This window comes from Ceratina calcarata, unplaced genomic scaffold (assembly GCF_001652005.2).
Source record: "Ceratina calcarata isolate Rehan_Ccalc_2016 unplaced genomic scaffold, ASM165200v1 scaffold87, whole genome shotgun sequence".
Classification (NCBI taxonomy): domain Eukaryota; kingdom Metazoa; phylum Arthropoda; class Insecta; order Hymenoptera; family Apidae; genus Ceratina; species Ceratina calcarata.
Genome location: NW_017180051.1, coordinates 273,511 through 285,563, shown reverse-complemented (window position 1 = coordinate 285,563; position 12,053 = coordinate 273,511). Strand labels below are relative to the sequence as shown.

Genomic DNA, 12,053 nt, shown 5'->3' with positions numbered 1-12,053 from the left:
AGTTGGGAAACAAAGATTCTGCATATTAGAAGAGCAGCTAAGGCAAAGATCCATTTTTATCAGAGTGACGGCAACTTCGGGGGAGATTGATTGCGATAACCTTAAAACAGATCGGAAACCTAAATAAGCCAGCGTATATGTAGACAAAATAAAACAGACGTAGACGAAGTAGGACGTTGATGGATAGAGTCGACGCGAGGAGCTCTCTCCTTCTCGACGGTGAAGATTTAGGAAGAAAGTAAAATACGATCGACGCGAGAGGTGAGAGAGTCGATATGGAGAAAGGAAAGTCGTAGGTACGTAGGACTTTTGAGGACGTTATAAAAGTTTAATGCGTCCCTGAAGTTCGATAGGGTACGGGTCTGATCATAAATCAGGGATATTATCCGAGGTCGACGGTTTTACTTAGTGTATCGAGGATGTGTCCATATAATCTTGAGCTTGAGCATTTTACGATCCATACGCCCCTTGCTACCCCGTTTCCCTCTTTTTCCACTAGTATAATAAAAGCGCGCGTAAAAACATGGAAGATGAAAATTGAGGCTATCGGACGGAATAAAATCTGCAGCAGCCATCGAATTTCGTTTTGACAAAAAACGTCGGGCAAAAACTGTCGATCGGAAGAGAACAAATTGAATTCCTACGCGAGGCCGAGTGATAAAAATCAAAAGTGGATAATAACGCGAATCGCATCGCGGGCAGACCCGGGAGACGAACGCGCGTTAATTGGAAATTTAGTTAATTTCACGATGAAACAAAATTGTCAATCAATACGCAGACTTATAATTGTTGCTACACGACCAGTCAATACTATCGCCATTTAAGGGGGTAGACTTCGATAGCTACGCGATAAGGTAGACTGTCAATGCTATCCATCCAAAATTGACCAAAAATAATGGAATTTTAAATAAAAAGCAGAGAAATTTCCATTTCGACAAGAACTGTTCAATAATAGTTGTACTAATCATTATGGAAGTGATGTAAATCAAAATTAGTCAAACTTCCACTTGTACTTTATGACATCGATCTATATTTCGATATTAGATACAGAATTATTAAATAATATACAATTTATAGAAACCGTGTTAAGTGAAATTTTAAATGAAGAGCAAAGAGATTTGAATCGCGGCAAGGATTCATATCTGAAGCTCGACACATTCACAGGCCATAGAATTATCAGCAGAAGGAAAACTTCCCTCGAACGAGGTTGCGGCGTACAAGCCGAAAGTCGATAACGCGATTGTCACAACCGCGGGGCAACATCTGGATCGGATCCGACGTTGAATCGGCTTCCGAAGATTTCGTTATCGTAATTCTCGTCATGTAAATCCAATTACGAAAGATTCGTTTCAGGCCCGATGGGAGCCGGAAACGATATCCTGTCGATGGGACACAGAGGGAAAGATAGAAAGCGAGCGAGGCATTTATCTCGCCGCCGCCATCGATATCGATGTTCCGTATCCGTCGCTTTGCCGTGTTTCTTTGTCGGAGGCGGAGGGATCGTCATAAAACTCGTTTACTTCACCCCCTTTCTCTTTGTGGACGAGAAGGTCCGTCGACACCGGGTCGTATGTCGTGTATTCAATCGAAACTCGGCGAGACAAGCGTAGAAAAGGCTAACGTGTGTGCGTGCGCCGTACACGGGGCAAGAGTCGGATGCAGAGAGACGGAAGCCGCGCGGCTTATCCGATATAATATACCGGATGAAGCGCAATAACTGATCTGGAAGTAAATCCCTTTTTTCCAGTACGGTTCAACGGAGAGAAATGGAGAAGCCTGGCCCGGCTCGGCTCGGCTTGGCGAGCCTTTTTTTCCCTCGGCTACGGGAAATGGTTTTCGCTGAAACGTATCTGCAGTGTTCGCGCAAACAGAGACTTACGCTCAAAGAGCAACATTATTTCATTCCACCGCCACCGCCGCCGCCGCCGCCGCCGCCGCGCGCACCGTGTGTGTAAACGTTTTAAAATGCTTTCCTCCAAACCCATTCACCGGTTTTATTTTCGCATCGTCTATACCGTTGTTTCCCGCTCGTATCGATTTATCGGTACTTTCACGATTCCTCAATCTGTCGTCTGTACACAATTTACAGTTCGATAGACGAAACAGTCCACTGTCCCAATTACGTTTTAACAAGAACCGTGATGGTCGCTTTAAAAAATGATGAGAGGCAGCAATTTGGAATGTACAATGTGTCCTAGTATCGATCGTATAATGGAGTGATTGTACATGAGAACATAAGTCGAAAATATGAATTACTCTGTTCTTCATTTTAAACTTTGTCTTTGAGAAAATCGATTTTCTCGCTCCGAGTACGCAACCAGTTGGATAAATTTTCTAGATTATTCACTTACTTTCTCAGGTACAATTACCCTCTTCACGGTTGTACCATCAATACTGGGACACCCTGTACGCAGTTAGGCTTAATCCGAGTACCCGTCTCATTTCGGCCATTAGTAGCTCGAGACTTATGCATTACAAGCCGCGCGTTGGAGTCCGTCAAAGGAAACACGCCTACACAGGGCGAGATTGAAATGGAGTCCGTAGGAAAGAGCATTCGTAAATAAAATTGACACGGAGGACTGGTGCATCGGGAACGGGAGGTGGGAGGAGATTGAGGCGATGCAATCATGGAAATTTATGCACTTTGACGAGTAACGATGGAACGGCCGGGTTTCGGCCCTTACGCGACCAAGGAGAGGTATTTGCACGCCGTCAGTGAAAGATCTTATCAAACGACAGGAAGTTTGCCGGTCGTCGTCCCTTTTCCATAAGACTCAGCCGGATAAGTAAATTGACTTCGCAGACGTTCTCGGTCGTTACGTTTATTAAATTGCTACGTCCAATATTCCGCGTGTACAGGAAAATACCAAAGTGATCTCGTTACTCTCGCTTGAGATTTCATGATCCTTTATACGCCTGGATGTTTCACTTCGTATGCAATAAGCAGGACTAACGTAAGAACGTTAAGTCGTAATCGGGGAGGGAATAAAATTATTTAGCGCTTCATGAAAAAGGATGTATCCGCTCCGAAGTACGTATACGGTGTCCAGAAAGAGTCCGTCAGTAATTACAAAGTTTGCGCGCTGTTCGCAGCTAATTTGGTGCCTCTCAAGGCGGCATCGTTTCCTTTTTATCCGCCCCTTTCGTAGTGAAACGGAGCCGTTTTCACGCGTAGAGGAGACAGAGGAGGCAGAGTTTCGTATCGCAGTCTATTATCGCCCGTAGCTGGCACGTTTCGCTGGCTGCTTCCGTCGAAGGGGAAAATGTTATTTGGATATCAAAGATGCGCCACGGGCGAAGTCCCGACAGAGCCATTGTGCGAGGGGTTCCGGTTTATGAGCTTGCGAAGCTCCACGGTAGCGCGCGGGGTCACTCTGTATATAAAACCTGGCGACGCGGAAGGGAATCTGGAGGACGATCGGTTATTCGAGTGCTTCTGTTTCGAAGCTCGACGACGAAGAGAGCACCGGCGCAGTGGTTTCGGAGGGCTGCCGCGTCAAAGAGCGTGCCGCACGTTTATAGTTTGTCGCGCGCTTGTCAACGTGCTTCTGGCCTCTCTGTGTTTAATATTCCATCTTCTTCGCTCTCTTGCGGTGCGCGAGCTTGCACATCGCAACGATAACTTTAGCAACTGCAATATTCGAGACCTTTGACCTTCTCGATTGATATTAGCTTTAATGATTGTTATAACTTTATTATTTCTTCTTCTTATAAACTTATGGGCCTTATTTACAGAACTTTCGAATTTTTTCATAACGCTAATACTCTAAAAGTATAATATAATAAAACACGTAGTCTAGTTATTACAATACGATCAGTCGAATGATCATTCATGCTAATTTTTATCATTCCAAGGCAGATACTTTCTCCAAATCTACGTCGGACATCAAAACAACTTGTATTGTTAATGTATCTAATTTTCTACTGTTTTAGAATTTTTCGATTTTTCGATCCATCGATCGGGTTCGTTTAGGTGCTCAGAATTAACCAAAAAAACCTGGTGCGGTCGTTTAGGGAAAGACCCGTTGTTCGCGATCACTGCTACCGCATGGAATCGAAACGCAAACGCGGTTTTTGGCCAGTGCGCCTGTTTGCGTTCCGCGGGGAACGCGTTTTTCTGCACGCCTGCGATTCTTTTTTATTCCCGGTTCGCTCGGCATTAATTGCCTCGAAAAATGCTGCGCGCGAGTACGCCGGAACGTACCGATGATTTTTCCTCCTTTCCCTCTAGGCACAGAATAAAATATCGACGGCCTCCTGGCGCGGTAGCACGTGAAATTATTGATACGGGAAATACACTTTTGTCCCATTTTTCGGTATAGGTCGAACGTTTCAATTAAACGGTTTTATTTATTCGTAGAAAATGTCATCAGTGATGCATGAAACTTTCGAATTGTTCGTCAACGAAATACGCTCGCGTCGGACGCTGCTGTATTATCGAGGAATAATCACGGGAGACAATTAACGAAAATGATTTTTTGATCAACGAGAATATCGTTGATTAATATTACACGGGATTCGGCCTCATCGACTGAAAATTGTACGACGCAACCGCCTCGAACCTGGTCCGATCTTCTGCCTTTGAAACGGGCGCAATACTCGCACGCTTTTATCCGAATCAAAATTCGGGCACTCCCCATTTACGGTACTGTTCGATAATCGTCCATGCATATTTCACCGCACGCACCGCCAAATCTTTAAATGCCCCACGCCGCCCGAGCAAAACACTCGCGAGTGTAAAGCGGATTTGCCTTCGAGCATCCCAAAACGCATCCTGCCAGCCGTGGTATTGCCGTTTCAAGTATTTCCGTTATAACCATTGCCTATTTTCTTTAATCATTACCATAGGAAAAATATCATAGAAAAAAAGTCACTTCACTGATCCCGTGAATTGTTTGCATTTAATTATATTTGTATAAAAATTCTGTTTCTATTGGATTCCACATTTTTACGAAATGAAATATTTGTGAAGTCAATTTAGGAAATAAAATCCAGATAGGAATTTGCTTTGGTTTCTAAAAATTTGATTTCTGCTTTTAGTTTTGATGAATGTTATATTTCTCATGTCCTGCCAGACACAGTTTTTCTACAAATTCTTTGAGTCTACGCTTTAATAATGATTTTTTTTTAAGTATACATATAGATAGGACCATAACCATGGATGGATGAGAGTAAGAAAAACCGAAATGTATATATTTGTCAGATTTTATATTGTCATATAATATATTTAGAATGTTAAAAAAAGACAGATATATAGAAATATATTTTTGATGAGTTATCATGAAAATAGAAATAAAGTTCGGAGTAAGTAGATATAAGAAATACAACAACAATGAGTAACATTAAAAGTAAAGAATGTGATGGAAAGGGTGAAAATGTACAGTCTAGAGGAATATAAAATATGCAACCACTAAATAATGAAGAGTGTAATATTATCCATTCAAATGTGATACAAAATGTATGGTAGATTATAAGCAGTAATCTCGAACAAGAAGGGGTTACCCCAGAGTTTACCCCCAGAGTATTATACGAGTTTACCCCAGAGACCAAGAAAATTGTTGAACAAACGATTTTATAATAAAAATAAGAACACTTCTCTTTCTATAAAATCAAATGAATTAACATCTAAGTTCTGTTTCTCCAATCTGATTTATGAGTTATATTAACGTGTTTAATAATACGAGAGGAAGATATCTGCGAGATAGGCTGACAAAGGGTGGAGAGCGAAGGAAGAGAGGGACGTATTTGCATTACATTATAGAAGTTAATGCGCGGAAGGGTCGCGAAATCGCTGCGAAACGGAAATTATACCAGGGATCGAATTATTGGCCTAGCGGCGGGACGAAGAATGCCCGAATAACGCGAGCTCGCGAACTCATTTCCGGTCGGTCGCCACTCGTAGTAACAAATGATCTGCACACTCTGACTTTTCTATACGATTCCCGTTCTGCATGCATACATAAAATTTACGCTAACTTCCATAAAAAAAATTAAATAGAAGGAACCGCACAGTATAAACGCATTGCATTGTCGTTTCAATGTCCGACGTATTTTTCCAATTAACGAAGCGAATTAAAATCAAACTTTCCACCTGCTCCTCTCGAATGCATGGCATTTTAAAGCGAGAGAGAATTATTGGCACACGCGTAATTATTTTGCTTTTTAACGATGATCCTTTATAATAAATTCTTTTGAGAATAACATCGGCTGAAACCTCTTTGTGTTATACACACATGAACAGTTGCTTATAATTATTCGAATAATCTCGAAATTCGATAGAGGATGCTTAAATTATTCAGTTTTAAAATATGCAACAATCGGCGTACCTTAAAATTAATTATTTATGCTAACAATCGTACGCTCCATTTATTCAGCTGTAATTAATAAAATGTCAAATCTTTGTATAATTATGAACGATAATGAAATGTTCCATACATCGTTACATACGGATGTTATTACTTTTGTTTGCAATTTACGGAGAAGAACTGGATACAGAAATTAATGGCTCAATGGCTCCAAAATGTATTCGGACTCCTTTCAATATCGACCAAACAACGTAATTTTTTGTGGATTGCTAGAAGACTTAATTTTATATGTAATGTGTAAAACGAATTTGGTAAAAATTTTTATCAGTAGAAATTGCTAAAAAAAAGACGTGAACGTCGACTTTTAACTTTTTTATTGGAAAAACTTCGAAAACGAATATCTACAAATCCTATTGTCTATTTATCTCGTTAGGAGGAATATCTGTGAGACGGAGTGTACTAAATTCAATATGACCTCTGTGAAATTCCATAATTAACGGACGTAATAAAACTGTTATAAGGGCCTCATTTAATTTTATTACTGAACTTCGTTAAGCAATCAATAAGGATTAAAGAACCTCATTTAATTTCATTATTCAACTTTGTTAAGCTTCAATAATAATAATAATAATAATAATAATAATAATAATAATAATAATAATAATAAGTCTTCTACCATCCCATAGATAATTAATTTGTTTGATCGAATACTAAGACAACCTAAAAGCTGTCTGAATACTTTCTGTAGCCACTGTACATTCAATCTCTGAAAGGAAAAGTGGAAATCGCGTGATATCAACTTTTGAAAGCGGAAAGGGAATATTCGTAGGATCGTAAATGTGTCCGGGTTAAAAGCATATGCTAATGAAAGCTAGATCGTCGATGATGAAAGTAAAGTCGCCCGGTACGCTCTTTAATAACAGAGATCACGTGTCGCGATTATTCCTGCCTTTTAAGCAATATCGCGCGATCTGGCCAATAAGCCACGCTCCCGTGATATCGGGCCACCTCCACCCTCCGCCGACGGAATTACCGTTTCAGATTGTATTTATATTCAGCCGGCGTCTGACTGATAAAGCGACGAGCGGAATATTCAATCAACCGTGGGAGGATACCCGAGGAGGAAGACCAGAAAGCCAGAAGGAGGTGACGGTAAAAGGATCTCGAACAACTAGCGGATGGTAAGCCTGTTGATCGACGCTGCTTGCGCATTCCTTACAGGGGCTGTTGGGAATAACGTCGCCTAAGCGAGGGTAAACGATTCCAAACCCTGTCCGTGTATTTACACCGGCGGTAGGAGGCGTAGATACGTAATTACGCCCGAAACCTGTTTCCTCTTAATTCCCCCTCTATCTTTATTTCACTGCTACGATTTATATACGTGCTCGTGGAATTTTATTTTGACCCCGTTTTCGAATTCAAACCTCGTACCGATGTTTTCGAACGATTTCACGATCTTCGTAGAAGATTTCGTTTCACGTCACGGGTTAAACGTTTGATCCTTTTCCCCGGGTCGCGTTAAATCCAAACGGATGCGTTAAAATAACTGAACTTAATTAAATATCCGATGATCGTTTTGGACACCGATCCGAAACGCGAAGTTTCGAAGTTGTAGAATATTTACTGACGTTTTTACGATTCGAATTTCGTTCGAGATTCGATCAGAGTTAAATCATCCCTTTTGAATCAGGCAGCGAAATAAAAAATTGTCTTCGTTTTTAAAAAAATTCTGTTTGCAAAAAATCTGCTTAACGAGCTAGGATAGTCACGTAAATTTTCTAACATGTCTTGGTAAAACTTTGACGTTTTTTACTCTGCCTATCTAGCCCCCTAAAATAGAAATATAAAGTCTGATATTCTTTTTTATAAATTCTTCTACTCGAACTATTTTATTTTTAGGGACATTTCCTTATCTGTTCTCATCTGATTTTACAATGTGAGAACACTTCCCCATAAAAGTTAATCCTCTCGAGCCCTGTTTAAAAGTCGTAGAATATTCGATTCGAGCGTTAACCTAAATCGGTAATTAAGGATCGTTTGGACACCCACCTGGACACCTTTGGTGAACTGATTGTTGCAGTAGATGTGGACGACGGAGAACTCTCTGACCTTGTCGAATTCGAACTTGATCTCGACCGGTTGTCCACGTGTATCGTTCCGCCAGCCGACCCAGCCCTGGGTGCGATCGTTATCGTAGTATCCCAGTTTGAAGTTATCGGGGCCAGTTTTGCCGTCCGTCAGCAGGCCCAGGCCGCGCCGGAGTTCGCCGTCCCAGTGTCCGTCGTAGATGGTGTCGAAGAAATCCCATCCATTACCCCTTTTATCGCCCTGGGGCATCGAGTAGGACACCACGCCGTCTGCGACGAGGAGGTCAAGGTGTAAAGTCACCGTAGGGCGGTCTATCTTTTAATGACTCGTGTAAAAGCTACGGTCTTTGTCGAGGGACATTGTTACGATTGCATGGGGACATGGCACGGGGCACGTCGTTCGATAAAGAAAAGAAGCGACAAAGATTAATAACGTGGAACGTTACACCGGGTAAAATATGGTGCGTGTAGATATGATGTTAATTTTCAAACTTTGCGTGGGCACAGTTAATGAATCTTAAGAGATCGAGAGATTGAGAAGCTGAAAATTATGATTTTTATGAAAAGTTGCAATGAATGTTTCAATGAGAATGTTCTTTTAACGTGAAGGCCATAAATACTCGTACACGATTCGAAGTTGAGTAACTTTTTCAATATTGGACTTGAGGATGTATTGACTATACAGTCAATCCCAAAAGTTTATGTACTTTAGAAAAACGCATTCCCTATAATTAAAAATAGTGCATTCTTCTTCTAATTTCGATATTTAATGAGTTAAGTATGATTATTTGGCATTTTATTGATGTTNCAATGTTCTTCCGACGTCTGATCTCTTTTTAAAAAATGCGTTTCTAAAGTGCATAAACTTTTGGGATTGACTGTATAACCAATACATCCTTAAGGAATTCATTCGTTTTTAAGCGTTAGGGAAATTAGTTTACTATACGATGTATGATAGAAAATTAAAGAAAATTGCTATGTGTCGATGAAAAAAGTAAAGGGATTTTCAAATTTTCTATTTGACCTTCTAATAAAAATGTAATATTTGCGATATAAAATTTTCAATTGAACGGCAAAATCGGTATAACATGAAAAGCCTCTAACACTTAAAAGAAAATGATTTCGTTAAGGCCACTATTAAACACGTTATTCATCTTTGAAACGAGTTCGAATATTTATGGATTCACTAAGTACTAATTAAAAGAAAACGTTGTCTCGCGAAGAACAATATAAATTCATCGACGTGGAAAAATATTAGTCAACCTGCGTACGGTTCATGCGTAATGCCCGAAGGCACTGTATTCGCAATTAATTGAACATGCACGCATTGGGAACGCGCAATAGCAAGCCGCAACAGCAATATAACATTGCTCGTTGTGTACATTTCCGTTTGGTTAAACGTTTAATTCGATGTTGATTCATCAAAGGAAGAAAGGGATAATTGTACAAGCAAGATTGTGAAAAGCAAATTTGCGCACACGGTAACGGCATAAGGGTTAATGGACAGTCCGGCGAGTATTCTAAGCGATGCGGCGCGGCAAGTTGAACGAAAATTGTCGAGTGCAAACAGCTTACCGCTCCAGTAACATCCGTAGAGCTCGACCCGCATGCAAACCGTCCGCGTGTGATGGCTGTAGGGCAGAAAACGGATCTTGCTCGCCCACACAGGCGGATCCAGCTCGTGCTTGGACTCCAAATACGTATTCGTGTTACCCTGTATTGTCTGCAAGCATAGAAACGTCGGTTAAAGGCCACGGCAATCCAGCATTTCGGTCTGACCTTCGAGTTTCTTTACAAATACTAGTCAATTTATGTTAGATCAGTGATTCTTAACTTTCGCCACTTTTCTTCTTGCTATATTTAGATTTACCAAATACTTGCAATTTTACAATCATAGATAATGTTCTTGAGACATATGATTTTTTTTTAGTTAAAAACAGCGTGCAGATATATTCGCATGTTTCTTCTTTGCAAAAGTAATAAATCCTTTCACAAAAATGACGTTGACTTTTCATTCTATTAACGTTTTAATAACTGATCTACTTTTTGATTGATTTTCAAATTTCGGCGGAACACTTTTATTAAATTCACGGAACACCGATTAAGAACCACTAAATTACTTCATTAGAAACGTGAACGTCACTTCTTAAAGAACTTTCAAGTTGGCCGAACTTCTCGCAGTAACGACACGGACGGGAAGTTTTACGATCGTTCGACAATTTCCATTTCTCGGTCACACATTCAATCCCCCAAGTGGAACGATCAAAAAGCGACGTGTGTGGTAACGCGACATATTTCTGACGTATAGAATTTCTGGGGCGGATCCCCGTACAATTTTTCAACGTCGCGTGTCTGTCGCAACGTGGAAAGCAGGTAGAGGGTGGCGGGGATACTATAATCGGCGCGTGTCAACGCGTGTCTGTGGCAAGGTCGAGCCAGCCGTGACGCGGGCACAGTATCCTGTCAAAGCAGCCCCCTCGCAACGCGATGACGTTTATATCGCGCGGAAGACGCGTTTCTGCACTTCGGCACATACTGGAATACCATCGTCTGGGGCCGTGGACATCCCGTCACAGGACGGACATCGCGTTCCACCGCATCAGGCGGGGGCTAAGGACTAATTTCATCCCACATTCCAGCACGTTAGGTATGATGAGGGAGAGGGATGGGGTGGCGCGCCGAGGTCTATGCGTGGCGTGGGTGGTAGGTTTGGAGACGAAGGGAGACAGGGTTGAGTTAAACGTCCATCGCCCGCATTCTCTGATCCTCGCCAGTGAGACCATATTGCAGATACTTCTCCCTCTCGCGCTCCCGCCGAGTCCCCTCGTCGTCTCTCTCTCTTCGTCCTCGCACACGTTTCCGCGTCTCTCTGTACGGAGCGCGCAATGCAATATTGATTTCACGTTGTGGGTTTATGAATAAAATAAGCGGTTTATCTGACGTTGGCGCACGGGCCGTTGGACGGCGCGCGGAAAACCGAAGGTTGAAAAGGGGTGCACGGTCTCAGGAGATCACGCGAAGCGTTGCCCATGGCGAGCAGATAGCCACGGCTACCGGCGCGTCGGTACGGGGCGGCTGCGGACGGTACGGGTTGCTACACACCTTCGCCAAGGATACACGTGCACGTGTACGTACACCCAGTCTGTGCGGATAAATCTACGGGTGGATGTGTATCGTGGCCGCGCGGTATCTTGTGTGCGACCCAGCGTGCAACACAGTTGCGTGACAGAGCATTTTGCGGCGGGCACGACACATTCTGCGCACGTTTCCAACCCTCACGGACGCCACGGTCGTACACACGTTCCGTACCATCGCATCGTGCGGCCTCTGTCTCTTTTCGGTACGACTAAACACCGACCTCGACTACTATTACCGCCTCTATTCCCATCGCGCCGTTCCATACCTTTGTGTCCCCGCAACACTCGTTCGTACACAGACACGACGTTTCTTTCGATTTGTTTGCTTGGTTATTGAAATACCTTTTCCGCCTTGTCTTTCTTTTTTCTGTCGACTAGTATTGGATTACCCCGTCTACTGTATCTAGCGTTTCGAACGATTCCGCTTGATACTGTTAACTTTCAAAGGAAGATTCGAAATAAAACTGAACTCTACCTATGAGACGTTAGTTCACTAATTGTTTAATTTAATAGTAATTAATAAA

The 12,053-nt window shown here is 42.1% G+C and overlaps 1 protein-coding gene across 1 annotated transcript in view; it reads right to left on the bottom strand.

The window, feature by feature from the left end:
- The window catches only part of LOC108631302 (discoidin domain-containing receptor 2), a 178,246-nt gene that overhangs the window by 40,524 nt on the left and 125,669 nt on the right, over positions 1–12,053 (bottom strand). The window contains exons 5-6 of the mRNA XM_018035141.2: positions 9,968–10,115; positions 8,355–8,662 (exon numbers count right to left, since the gene is read on the bottom strand). Coding sequence (XP_017890630.1) covers positions 8,355–8,662; positions 9,968–10,115 — 456 coding nt within the window. The remainder of the gene's footprint in view (positions 1–8,354; positions 8,663–9,967; positions 10,116–12,053) is intronic.